At 46.5% G+C, this 13,791-nt stretch overlaps 1 protein-coding gene across 1 annotated transcript in view; it reads right to left on the bottom strand.

Annotated features, from left to right (window-relative positions):
- LOC144132486 (solute carrier family 4 member 11-like) overlaps positions 1-13,002 on the bottom strand; it is a 70,327-nt gene extending 57,325 nt beyond the window's left edge. The window contains exon 1 of the mRNA XM_077664933.1: positions 12,663-13,002. Coding sequence (XP_077521059.1) covers positions 12,663-12,810 — 148 coding nt within the window. The 5' untranslated portion in view covers positions 12,811-13,002. The remainder of the gene's footprint in view (positions 1-12,662) is intronic.
- Positions 13,003-13,791: the final 789 nt, after the last annotated feature.

Here is a 13,791-nt window from a genome sequence, read left to right on the forward strand (position 1 = left end):
TACTACGAACATTGAACGCAAAACACGCAGCCCGCCGTGGCCGCCAGGTTGGTTATAAATATCTCGACGTTAATTCTAGAAGCCCTTCAGAGATGTACGGGGGATCTTGATGCATGTAATGATAATCATTTAGAGCTTTGTGTATGCTTTGGCGACTAGTTTTGAATTGAGCGGTACCATTGTCCATTTTGAGCGTGCATAAAACTGCATGCTAATTAAAACAATGGTCCTATCATTCTTCAACATATGTTTTCGGTTAAATTACATTGTATTGCTTCAGAGTCTACATACGTATTTGTGCTTCTTTGTCGGTTGTCTTGATTCGCGTTGTTTTGTGAATGGTGGAATATTACCGACTTGCTCAGTTATCCACCTGCTACAGCGTAGTGCGCTGAGTGTCTGCGAATGGTAATGGCCTGGCGGTCTAGATTTTGAAGTGGGGTTGCTCTGTGTGTGTAGGCTCAAATGATTGTGTAAAGGTATGTTACATGTGAATTGTACGCGCTAGTGTAGCTTCTTTCTGTAAAGTGAGTGGATTTGCATGCCAGCTGCATTAGATAGGCCCGTTAGTGTGTTACATTCCCTCTCAATATCAAAAGCTGTTATACCGCGTTACTTTTTCCTCATTCTATTTGACTGATGTATTGCTTTAGGACAGTTGTGTCATACCGGTTCTCACGTATGGTCCAGAAACGTGAGCGCTAAAGAAAATGGTTCAAGATCAGTTAAGGGCGACACACCGATCTATGTAAAGGGAAATTATAGGTTTAACGTTAAGAGACAGGAAGAGGACAGAGTGAATCAGCATTCAAATGCGAGTTAATGACACCCTAATCCAAATCATGAGGACGAAGTGGGCATGGACAGGGAATGTAATCCGAGGGCAACGTAACAGATCGTCCTTAATGCCGCCGTGGTGTCGCAGTGGTTATGATGCTCGACTGCTGACCCGAAAGACGTGGGTTCGATTTCGCCCGTGGCGGTCGAAATTCGATGGAAGCGAAATATAGAGGCCCGTGTACTGTGCGATGTCAGTGCACGTTAAAAAACCGGGGTGGTTGAAATTCTCGGAGCCCTTCACTATTGCGTCCCTCAAAGCCTCAGTCGTCTCGTGATGCTAAACACACATAAACCATAAACCATAAACTGATGGTTCTTAAGGGGAACAGAATGGATTCTATGAAAAAACAAGCGCACCAGGAACGGGTGAAAATTTGGTGGGCGGAAGAAATTAAGAAACCTACGGGGATGCGATGGCCGCAGCTGAGAAGCAGAGGGTTAATTGCAGAGATATGGGAAACGTCTTTGCCGTGCAGTGAGAGTTGTCAGGCTGATGATGATGTTCCTTATGAAACAGATGTTCGTATACAAGCACAGGCCTGAGTTTGCGAATCCTAGGCGCCATAATCGTATGAAAAGTACTTTTTTTAAAGTGGTGGATATGCTGTAAATAATTAATACAATATAATAATATTTCTGAACTGCAATCAAAGAATTATCACTGAAGGTGCGTTGAAAACGCGATTTCTTTTTCCAGGAGTGTTAAGGTCGCGTTTTTTTTTAATGTTCTGATAAAGTGAGTGAACCGTCAATGACTGGAGTTGAAAAATAAAAAAAGGGTTTAGAAACGCGTACGTGCTTCTCGCTAACATTAAGGACGACAGCAGCGCTGTCAAATGAATGTTCGGGATCATTTGCAAATCAATACATTACTCATTTAGAGTATTTTAAGATGTGTGCCATGTTGTGTGATCTTCAAACAAGACTGCAAAGAGAGAGCTGGTGCCCCAACGATCTCCGTCTTTGCGCTTTGAAGGCAGCGGCGCGCACAACACCTGCTGCGTGATGGCTTTGACTTATGAAAATGACTCCAGCTGCTGCCTCCGTCCCACCAGATGTGTGAGGAAGAGCTCCGCATATATCTCACGTTGAAATAACTATTTTACAGAGCATGACATGACGAAGACCCCCCCTCTCTCTCTCTCTCTTTCTTCCCAAACTGCCTAAAGCAGCTCGAACATTATTTCATAACGCTATAGTTCTGCCTATTTTGCATCCGTGGGCGTATTGCGTCCAGGTATGTTTCTAGCAGTCAGAAACCAATAAATAGAAAGGCACGCTTCCTGCAGATTTTCCCCAGTGCTGCCGAATATAAGTTCGATTTTTATTTCTGTTTGTCATGGCATTCAACAGAGACAATTTTCCTTCAGCCTCCGTCAGAAATGCACGTTACCAGATAAGGCCAATTTTTGTTTACATGCGACGCTTTAATAAATAACTTTCTACGACTACTCATCATAATCAGCCTGAGTACGTCCGCCTCAGGGCAGAGGTCTCTCGCATAACTCTCCAACTAATCCCCCCCCCCCCCCCACGTGCCAGCTGCGGCCTCCGTATTCCAGCAAACATCTCATTCTCATCTCCACACCTCTGTGCCTACGTCTGCTACCCTTAGTTTCACCTATAATTCCGTCTCTTACACTTAAAGAACAGAGGTTAACTTGCCTTCGCATTAGATGCTGTGGACATCCCATTTCTTACCTTTGAATTCGACTGGGATATCATTAACCCACACTTGTTCCCAGACCCACTCTGTTCTATTTCTGTCTCTTAACGTTAAAGCTAACATTTTCTTTTTTATAGCTCGTTGTGTCGTCCTTAAATCGAACCCTTTTGGTGAGACTCCGCTTCTCTGCATCATATGTACCCGCAAGATACAGCTGTTATAAGCTGTTATATACTTATTTCTCTGAGACGTATTGGTAAAGTGCCATTCATGATCTGAGCTAACCTGTGAAATGCGTTGCACCTTATTCCCCATCTAGTTAGTTTACTTTCGTGATCCAGACCTGCGGTCACAACCTACAATAACCAGATGTATTCACTTACCACTTCCAGCATCTCACTACTATTCGTAAACGGCTGTTGCCTTCCAAGACTGTCCAACATTAGTTTGGTTATATGTATACTATTTACAGACCACCTCTGCATCGATAAGACATTCATCATGTTTTGCAGTTCATCTCCTGAGTGACTTGGCAAGGCAATGCCATCAGCGAATTGCAGATTACTGCCGTATTTTGCATTAACTATTATCCCCAACTGTTCCCAATTAAGGCCTCTGAATACCACCTATAAACAGGAGTTGAATAGCATGGGCGCACCCGCCGCGGTGGCTCAGTGGTTAGGGCGATCGGCTACTGATCCGGAGTACCCGGGTTCGAACCCGACCGCGGCGGCTGCGTTTTTATGGAGGAAAAACGCTAAGGCGCCCGTGTGCTGTGCGATGTCAGTGCACGTTAAAGATCCCCAGGTGGTCGAAATTATTCCGGAGCCCTCCACTACGGCACCTCTCTCTTCCTTTCTTCTTTCGCTCCCTCCTTTATCCCTTCCCTTACGGCGCGGTTCAGGTGTCCAACGATATATGAGACAGATACTGCGCCATTTCCTTTCCCCAAAAAACAATTATAATTATAGCATGGGCGCGACCGTTTGTCCTTGTATGATACCTTCCTTATTAGAATTTTACTGCTGACGGCATGGAGGACAATGGCGGCTGTCCATCCAGTATAAATATCTTCCAATATTTATAAATAACGCTCCTCTGCACCATAGATCCGCAATCACTGCTTGAATCCTGAGGTTTCGACTCAGCCAAATGCTTTCTTGTAATCTGTGAAGGCCATGTGTGGGTATTGGTTACATTATTGCATTGAAATGTCACCTCATTGATAGTGTGAAAGTAGTCTATTGTGGAGTAGCTTTTATGAAAGGTTGCCTGATCACTTGGGTGATTGACGTTTATGGTTATACTTACACTATAAGCGATTTTTAGTAAATACCTTATAGGCAACGAAGAAAACGCTGCTGGGCACCTAATTTTTCAAGTCCGTAAGGCCTCCTTTCTTGTGGATTAAGATGAGGTCAGGGGCCTTCCATGACTCCTGTGCGTTCCAGATCTTAAGGCAGTGCGTACACAGTGTGGTAGTTTTGCAATGCAGCTCTTAAGCACTTGTTCCTGCGTTCCGTTTTCTCGAAGGCGCAACACGCCACCTGGAAGACGGCGTGTTACGGCGTGCAACAAGTGGCATGTTGGCAGGTATTAGCAGATCGAAACGGCACCTGCCAATTCGAGAGTGGAGAGAGAGAAATAAAACATTTATTATTTCATTGAAGTGTTCTACGAGTCAGGTAGGCGGACTCCTCAGTTCAGGACTCCGGTGGCTTGGGCGGATGCCTGGACCAGTCTGATGATGCGGCACTGGTCCTCCAGACCATTGCTGGTCAGGGCTGCCTCCCACTGCTCGTATGATGTCTGTAATGTTTTTAGATGAGGTGGTTTTTTGGGGACAATTCAAGGAAATGTGAAACAGCGGAGGCTTTTTGCCGCACCATGGACAGAAGGGGCGGTATTTGAAAGGGTGAATGAAGCTGTACAAGTACAGGTTGGGGAAGGTATTCGTTTTTTATTCGCTTCCAAAATGTGGCTTCTTCTGTGGTGAGTTTAATATGGGGAGGAGGATATATTCTACGATCTAATCTAAGCATCTCCAGCCGTTCCCCATAGTTTGATGGTAGGGGGTGAGGTGCGGGCAAGGATCCGCTCGGTTTGTTAGCTCACGAGCTAGATCGTTTGCCGCCTAGGTGTCTTCAAGACCTGAATAGCCCGGGGCCCAAGTAATGTTATCGGGGCGTTGAAGTGTGAGAGGCCCGACGGTATTAGTAGAGCCGCTGTCATTTTTGGGACTCTCCCTGTAATGTAATATTGACAGGCTCGCTTCGAGTCAGTTATTATGTGAGCTGATTTGTCCGCCAGATCACAATGTCTTATGGCAAGGGCGATGGCGGAGGCTTCCGCCGCGGCAGATCCTCAGCCCGGAGTGAAACACTCGTCAGTAGTTGAAAATTGTGGCCAAGGGCGACTGCAACAAAGATGCTCGGTTCAGTGTACGCCGCCGCGTCTACATAGACTGCTTTGTGGTCTGACTCTAGACGCAGGCGTAGATGAGTGACCCTAGCCTCCCGTCTGCCTTTGTGGATTTCTGGATGCATATGTTTTGGTAGCGGAGCCACCAAGATCTGTCTTCTTATGTTTGCAGTTAGGGAAGTGTGTCGCCAGAGCTCTTGTAGATCTCGTGGTGTACCAATGCGCTGAATAATGGCTCTTCCGGAGGTGGTCTGTTGGAGTCGGGCTCTCTGCGATGCTAATACCACATCTCTGATCTCCTGAAAGGTGTTGTGGACTCCAAGCTCGATTAGACGCCCGGTCGATTTGCTTGCAGGAAGGCCGAGAGCTGTTTTGTACCCGCTGCGAATGACAGTGTCGGCCTGATTAAATTCTCCCTTTGTGAGATGATGATACGGAAGGCCGTATGCTATTCTGCAGATAACTAAGGACTGTACAAGACGAACAGTATCTTCCTCGCGCATGCCTTTCTTGTGGCGTGTTATACGACGAATCATACGTGTAATTTGGGGGGTGGTTGTTTTGAGAGTTTTTATGGTATGTCCAGCGCGTAGGTTACTTTGAATCCAAAGCCTGAGAATTCTAATGACAGAGACCTCTCGAATCGATTGGCCTTCTACATAGAGATCTATTGGTCCAGAGTTTTTGTAATTTTGACCGTGCACCCTGATTACTTCTGACTTCTCCGGTGCACAGCGAAGGCCACTACTAGCGGCAAATGTTTCGACAATCGATGCCGCTTCCTGTAGGGCTTCTTCCTTCTGTGCAAGGGATCCTTTAGTCGTCCAGATAGTTATATCGTCTGCATACAGTGTAAATCCTATATAGGGTAATTCCTGCAGCCGACGAGCCAATCCTGTCATGGCAATATTGAATAAGAGGGGAGGGATGATTGATCCCTGCGGAGTGCCCTTGTTTGGCATTGGTATGGTATCTGATCTGGTATTTCCAATTCCAATTGTTGCAGTGCGGTCCGTGAGGAAAGCTCTAATGTAGTTAAAGACCTTCTGTCCACATCCCAGGGAGTTCAGTTCGCGGAAAATAGCTTCGTGGGAGATATTGTGAAAAGCTCCCTTAAGGTCAAGCGCCAGGATCAGATGCTCGCTTGCTCTTGGGATGCCTGTAAGAACTTCCTCCTTAAGCAAGCGAAAGGCTTCCTGGGTTGAGAGACCGCGCCTGAAGCCAATCATGGACTGTGGAAAGAGATCCCTGTCCTCAATGAAACTCACGAGGCGGTTTTGGATAACTCGCTCATAGAGTTTCCCGAGACAGAATGTAAGGGAGATCGGTCTTAATGTTTCAAGGGTGGGCCGCTTTCCGGCCTTAGGAATTGTGATAATCTCTGCATGTCGCCAGTCGTTTTGGACTCGTCCTTCCTCCCGCAGGCCAATAAGGTAGTCGGTCATTTGCTCAATATGTTTTGAGCTAAGGTTTCTTATCATTGCGTTGGTCACTTTGCTCCTGCGGCTGTATTACGTTTGGCGGCTCTTGCTGCCGCATATACTTCAGTTACCGTGATGGGCTCGTCTAGATCAGTGTTCAGAGCTCCTGTGTATTGAAGATTGCTTGGCGGGATTCTATGAGTGCCAATGTACTGGTCTTGGAGGGCTTGTTTCAATTCCTGATCTGTTCCTTGAAATTTGTAAGCAATTTCTTGCAACGTGCGATTGACTGTCGTTTTGGTTTTGCTCGGATCAATTAAGCTTCTTAGTATGGTCCAAGTTTGAGAGGGGCTGAGTGTGCCTTTGAGGGAGGCACAAAAATCTTTCCAGTTTTGCTGAGCGAGTTGCGTTGTGTACTCCTGGGCTTGTTCGGAAACAGCTGATATCCTAAGTCGGAGCCTGCGGTTTATATTTTGCACCTTCCATCTGCGGACGAGACTACGACGAGCCTCCCACAAGTGTAGGAGGTGACGACCTACTTCCGGGTTTTCGTGGTGCGCGGTATACTCTGTGTGCTAGCTTTGTGAGCTTCCCTGATCTGTTCATTCCATGTTGATATGTCTTGGATGCCTTCCTCGGGTGCGGGACGCCTGCGATAAGCTTCCCAATCCGTAATATTTACTGCACCGAGCGTTCGGCGAAGTTTAGACGTTGGCACTGACATACTAAGGATGTAGTGGTCACTGCCTAGTTGTTCCCCCAGGTTTGTCCAAGTAGCTGCTGCAATGTTTTTCGAGAAGGTTAGATCTGCGCAGGTGTCCCTACTGACGCTGTTTCCAATTCTCGTTGGGATTGTAACGTCGGTAAGGAGGTCTAATCCTTCTTGATCCATCGCTTCCAGGAGAAGTTTGCCCTATTGGGAGTCGACCGCATATCCCCAAGTACTGTGGGGAGCGTTCGGATCTCCGAGTATGACCAGTTGGTTCGAGCCTGCTATATGAATAGTTTCATGTATAATTGGTCTGAAGTCTTCTCTTGTGTTGCGAGGTGGGCTGTACAGATTTAGTATAAAAGTGCTTGGCCTGCAACGTTTTTGAGGGATGATCTCAACCAGGACGTGATGTAGATTGGAATAGTGCATAGTGTGCTGCACAGCCGTGATCGTCTTTGAGACCAAGGTGGCGACCCTAAGAGATGTGTCATTTATAACCGTTTAATATCCCGTAAGAGTAGGCTGTGTGCCTGTTTCTTGTAGACACATCACGTCCGGAGTTATAGCGTTTTGAATGAAGAATTTTAGGGAGCTTTTTTTGCGGTTGATGTTACGACAGTTCCACTGCCATATCTCTAAACTTTCTTGATGGTAGGTATTTCTATGCTGCGCCATCCTGGCTAAGGACTGATTCGGAATCGCTTACGTCGCCTGATACGGTCGAGCGACGGTAGGCTTTCATTCTTGTATTTTCAAGCGTGACTGAACGCTTTCGCGATCCATGTTCAAGTTCATATACAGTCCGGCGGAGATCATCGTGAGCGGTGCCGAGTTGTTGCAGTTAAGAGCCGAATTGCTGTAACTGCGTAAACATTTGCTTTTGCTGTGTAGCTATATTCTGAAGGATTTCTTGCATTGTACCAAAATTAGCCATGGGCACATAATGAGGGGTGTCTGATGGAGGTTGGGCAGCAGCGGCCACGCTCCGCGTCGGTGTAGTGGGAGCTGAGGCGCCGCATTTTTCATGGAAAGTGGAAGTGGCGACGCTTTTTGCATCGGACGTTGACGGCAGTGGCGGCTGTAAACATGCTGCAAGCTGAATCGTGTCCGGGTTCATAGGAGATGCGGAATTGGGATTTTCTAAGCGTTTGAGTCTTTCATGAAGCGCGGCTATTTGAGAGCTGAGCTCTCGGTTAACGCGTTCTAAATGGGTACAGCTAGTGCACTGTGTATTACTATGTGTTTGAGCTGAGGAGTCAGCAACCTGATTCCAGCCTACCTTGGTATTGTTGCTGCTGTCGTGCTGCGCCACTTTGATATGTTTGGAGTTCTTTTCCTTTCCTTGGGAAGTAGCGTTCTTGTTCTGAGGCTCGTGCTGCGCCACCTGGATATGTTTTGAGTTCTTCTCCTTTCCTTGGGAAGTAGCGTTCTTGCTCTGAGGGTCCCAAGGTAGGTTGTTGCTGCTCCGAATTAATGAGCGGGTTCTGGATCGGGACCGGCTTCTGCTGGTGCGTCCGGAATCTTCCTCCGAGCTTAGCCAGCGCTTGCAAGAACCTTTGCCGATTGCAGGGCCATCGGCTGGGCTGAAGCGAACAGCTGCTTTCCTGCGCGCCTGGCCTTGGTCTTGCGGCTTACTCGATAACGGTCTAGTAGACTTCAGCTTGCCCTTGCACTCCCTGGTTCCGGTAGGGTGGGCTTCAGCCCACAGCACACACCTAACTTCACACGTGTGGGTTTGTTGAGGATTGTGTTCACCACATGCGCGGCACACACGGACGTTTGGAGTCGGGCACACGTCTGATCAATGACCTGTGCGGAGGCACACATAACATACTTGTCGAGTAGGCCTGTATGGGTGGCATTGTTCTTCACCGCCGTAATAAATGACGTAGCGCGGGATTGTAGGGCCGTCGAATGTCAGTACTACCGTCTTTCATTTTCCGAGCATTCTTGCCTGTAGAATTTGCCCTCCTTGTGTGCGCACGCGGAGATGAGCCATCAGCTCTTCCGAAGTAGTGCCAGGCTCTCGAGAGTGGAGGTATGAACAATGGGAATGTGGCTGCCAGGGGAAGATAGGAGATGGTGTCTTGCAGCTCTTCCGAAGTAGCGCCAGGCTCTCCAAAGTGGAGGTATGGACAATGGGAATGTGGCTGCCAGGGGAAGATAGGAGATGGAGTCTTACTGCTCAACACGCCACCTGCCAGCGGTTGCAGATGATGTGTGTTAGAGGTTCGCACAAATTTCGCATTGCCGATTATCATAATCGCGTGTCAATTTCTTCAGCGCAATCTCCACACTGTCATTCAAAAGATGCGCTGTTACCTCTTCCTTATCAGCTGCTTTTTTTGGATTGCTCCTTTGGCTTTCTTTACTTCCTCTTTCGTTACTGGCCGGATGTCCAATTGCTCTGCGCTACTGCCGCTGTCATTTACGCCCTGATATGATTAGGCTCCCGTATAGATTTGTGGGAGACCCTTCTGACACTTTGTCTTATACATATTGCGAATTTCAGTACCCTCTTTGTACTTTAACGCATACATTTGATATTCGCCTATGCTTCGTTTTTTTCACAACTTTTGAGCTACCTCTCTTCAGAGAATGCTCCGTTCGCTCCATATAAAGGTTCGTTATGTCGGTTAACTTACTCTTATTGAATAGCTTTCATGGCTGTGCCACTGCAATTCTGCCTGCGAGTTTTTGCTTCCTCCGGTGGAGAATTGCACGACACCAGGATTGGAACACTGGTCCTTTTGAACACGAGGCGCATGCTCTGCCTCTAAGCAATCGCTGCACATGTAAGCTTAATAGGGTAAACGAAATCCAGCTTCGGTTTACGAAGAGCTTACAAGATATAAAACGCTTTTGCGTGCGCATCCACTTGCAGATGTCTGGCATTTAACATGCTGGTCTTTTTGGGGTGTCTAGTATCCTTTCACCTTGTTGCAACTCTGAAGCGGAGCCCTGCCTCTCATAGTAAAAATAACTCTTCAACGGAGCACTACGTGTCACACCCAACAAAACATCACCGGTTCTGGGTATTGATGTGGAAATGACAACTTTGAATGCGCAGCTCTATTGCTGTACCGTGCCACCTTTCTGCGAGCGTTCCTTCTTAGGAAGCGGAACCACTCTCTTCGTTTGTGGAATCCTAAATGTGCCACTTTGGATTGATGACCAACTGGCAAGAACGTCTAGTTGATACGGAAGATGCCCATTTCGGAAGAGGTTGTTACTGCCTGCTTCGTGTGCGCGAAATATCTCATGATATATTTATAGCAATTGAGTCAGAGCAAGCTGCGGAACTGGTCCACAATTACCACGAGTCTCTGAAGAATGCGGAATATGTGGTGCTATGTTTATTTCTGTTGACCCTGCGCCAATGGAAGGTGTGAAAAATAAGGATCACGTACGGTAAACAGCAGATGCCACAGACAACATGGCATCGGTGATCATCGTGTCCTAGCAACACGAAGCTCAACACCGGACGCTTACTGTAGGTATGACAAAGCTATTTGCGGCTAGCCCTCTCACATCCTCACCACTGAATATGTGAGATGTGCAGGCATTTTTTTGCTAAGAAAAAACTTTTACTACCTGTGATACGGCCCTGCTCATTATAGCCTTTGACTTAAGCCGAGTGCGTACACAGCTGCAGTGTCATGTTGTTGCGTTTTTCTCCTCAACTGGACGGCACTTTTTGCGTTAGATTTTCATATCAACGAGTATTTCACGTGCAACCTTTTTCTTTTAGAGAGACTCGAAAACAGAAATGCGCTGGTCAGTTTACTTGTCAATGGGAACGTTTCAATGAGCCCGGTACATTAAAACAGAAATAAAAAACTGAGTATACCGCCTGTTGAAGAAGATTACCTGCCTTTCAAAGTTTCTTCAGGTACATATATTTGATCGCAGTGCGCAGTTTTAAGTTCTTTGCGACAGAATTCTCACAGACAGGTTGCACTGCCAATGTCCTAAAGTGTATCAGCAGTATTCGCTCTCAGAACGGTGAAATGCTTGTGCATGTAAAATTTTTCTCAAATTTTCCAGCCGCTTTTTAGGTCATATAGCTAATAGCGTGTCTTCTTTGGGTCTCAGGCTTTCTCTCGTACATTCATGATTCAAATATGCATAGTAATAATATATTTATTTTCACTGCGCTTAAAGGCTCCAGTCCATTTAAATCTAGCTAGCACAATTCCGCACCTGCAGCCTCTACTGCTCCTCATGTATAACTTTATTCGTGCAGTTTTGTTTCTGAAAGACAGCCGCCACCGGCAGAGATAGCTGCCATAGACTTTTTTTGGGGGTAGCCGGAGTTGTTAAGGGCGGTCAAAGCCCCTTAGGTCAGATGCTGTCATTGAGAGCTTTCTTTACCTGTGTCTGCATTCTACAGGTCTTGTAGTGACTTTTGCTTCACAAAATTCAACACAAAAACACGAACAAAAATATACCTGTACAATGAAGCAACGAAAAATTGGCAACATTACCCCTTCAAAAAGTCTAAGGCGTCTACAAGAAGAAACCAACTACCAACATTTCAAGAATGGCATAGAAGTAAACAAAGCATCTAAAACTACCTTAATACAGCGTCCAAGCATGAACCTTGAAAAATATGCTAAACATATCTATTATCTTTTTCGTCGAAGAAATGGATCATTCACTATCATGTCGTCATTCACTCGTATACGAAGGAAATGCTATAATTAAGAAGAATATCTATTTGACTCAACAATTTTTATTCAGCCTTCAATGAGGTCGACTAAACGAGGAAGAAAGCATTTTTGTTTTGCGAATGGCCCTAAGTTCAAGCCAGCTTACTTGCCTGTGGGATATCTCAATGCAGAATTCTTTCTCAGTCTTTGTTTTCCGGTCTTTAGTGCCACATTCCCTACCCAAATAACTATCGTACCTTTTTTTATTGGTTTTCAGCACTAGGCCGATTTATCTTGCAGCCCATTGATTTTTTTTCGTCTACCCGGGATACTCGAGTGGTGCGGTTGAGGTTTCCTCCTGACAGTTTCAATACACTGTCCGTTAACTCTCTTTGGGATATGGAGCGGGAAGCAGATATATTGGCTCCTTGTCAGCCCCGAAAGATTCCTGAAATCAGAAAAGTTCTCTGATTTTAGCCCGCCGCGGTGGCTCAGTGGTTAGGGAGCTCGGCTACTGATCCGGAGTTCCCGGGTTGGAACCCGACCGCTACAGCTACGTTTCGATTGAGATGAAACGCTAAGGCGACCGTGAGCTGTGCGTTGTCAGTGCAGGTTAAAGATCCCCAGTTGGTCTAAATTATTCCAGAGCCCTCCACTACAGCACCTTTTTCTTCCTTTCTTCTTTCACTCCCTCCTTTATCCCTTCCCTTACGGTGCGGTTTAGGTGTCCAAAGATATATGAGACAGACACTGCGCCATTTCCTTTCCCCAAAACCAAATTTTCATTTTCATTCCTGTGATTTTAGTACTGGCATCAACCGGCTTACGCATAGTCTTGAAAACGAGCAGTAAACGTTAGCGGAGAACCATCGCGAGAGCAGAGATAACTACGGCCGGAAGCGAACTAGGTCACATGAGGGTATTTCTACGCTTTGAGAGCAACAGCTCACCATTTTCAAGGTGCCAACGGTCCCCGTGATAGCTCCAACGGAACGGTTCGTCTCTGGCAGCTCTTGGGTTCGATATCGGCAGCGTCGTACTGCAGTCGTCCCGCGGTGCGGACTCGCTGAAGGACCAGCGCACTCCTCGGACGCTCATGGCGTGTGTACCCTGTATTCTTTCTGGCAGAACGCAACGACGGCGGATGGAGCCCCTAGGCTGCAGCTGTGCTTGCCTTATCGATAGGCCGCGGCAAAAACGACCGCTGCTATGGAGTCACTTCTCTTCACCTTTGAACACGAGCCTACTTTGACGAGCGACCATTTGTCCTCGTCTGCGCCGTCAGCAGTGACGCAATTGTGCGCGCTACGTCCAACGTGGAAATGTACTCGGGACTGCTCGAAATAAAACCGGAGTGGACTTTAGCGTGCGGTCCAGATATCGTGAGTACCGGGCTGCATTCCTCTCTCTCGCATTGCCTACCCGCTGTTAGGCTAGAGCCAGTAACGGGTTCTCGTGTGAGTAATTGAAAAAGGCTTTGCAGTGCCTAATGCCAGGGGTTGCGCTGGAGAAGGTATTTCTTGAAAAATGCAATTCTAGATTAAGATACTATGCTTGGCGTCAACTCATTTATATGCTTCTTTATTTTTGCATTCATCATTTTTATTGTCGATGACAGGGTGGGTTTTAATACGATCAGTTGAGCACGAAATGTTAAGAGTAAAAGAAAGAGGATAATGGATTACACATACACCTACAGTAGAAATTCCAGAAGCAATACGAACACATACTCATTATTGCACTTGGAAAGAAAGTGTTATTCCGGTGTTATATTTACACAGTATCTCGACAGAAGATTGTAGGACTTTCCTTTCCTGAAAAAGACAGAAAATGAACACAGTGGGTAAGAGAAAAAACGGAAAATGATGATCTCCTAATCGAACTAAGAAGACGAAATGGGCATGAGCAGGACATGTATTCTGAAAGCTAGCTTTAGAAGCAACAACTATAACAGCAATAGCTAGACAACCTAGCGGCATGAATTTCAAGTGAGGAAATGTCGTAGGATGCATCCGAGAGTCGTGCCGGCGGATGAGATGAGGAAGTTTGCGGTGACCAGGTGTTCACAGGTAGCGCAAA

Source organism: Amblyomma americanum, chromosome 5 (genome assembly GCF_052857255.1).
Source record: "Amblyomma americanum isolate KBUSLIRL-KWMA chromosome 5, ASM5285725v1, whole genome shotgun sequence".
Classification (NCBI taxonomy): domain Eukaryota; kingdom Metazoa; phylum Arthropoda; class Arachnida; order Ixodida; family Ixodidae; genus Amblyomma; species Amblyomma americanum.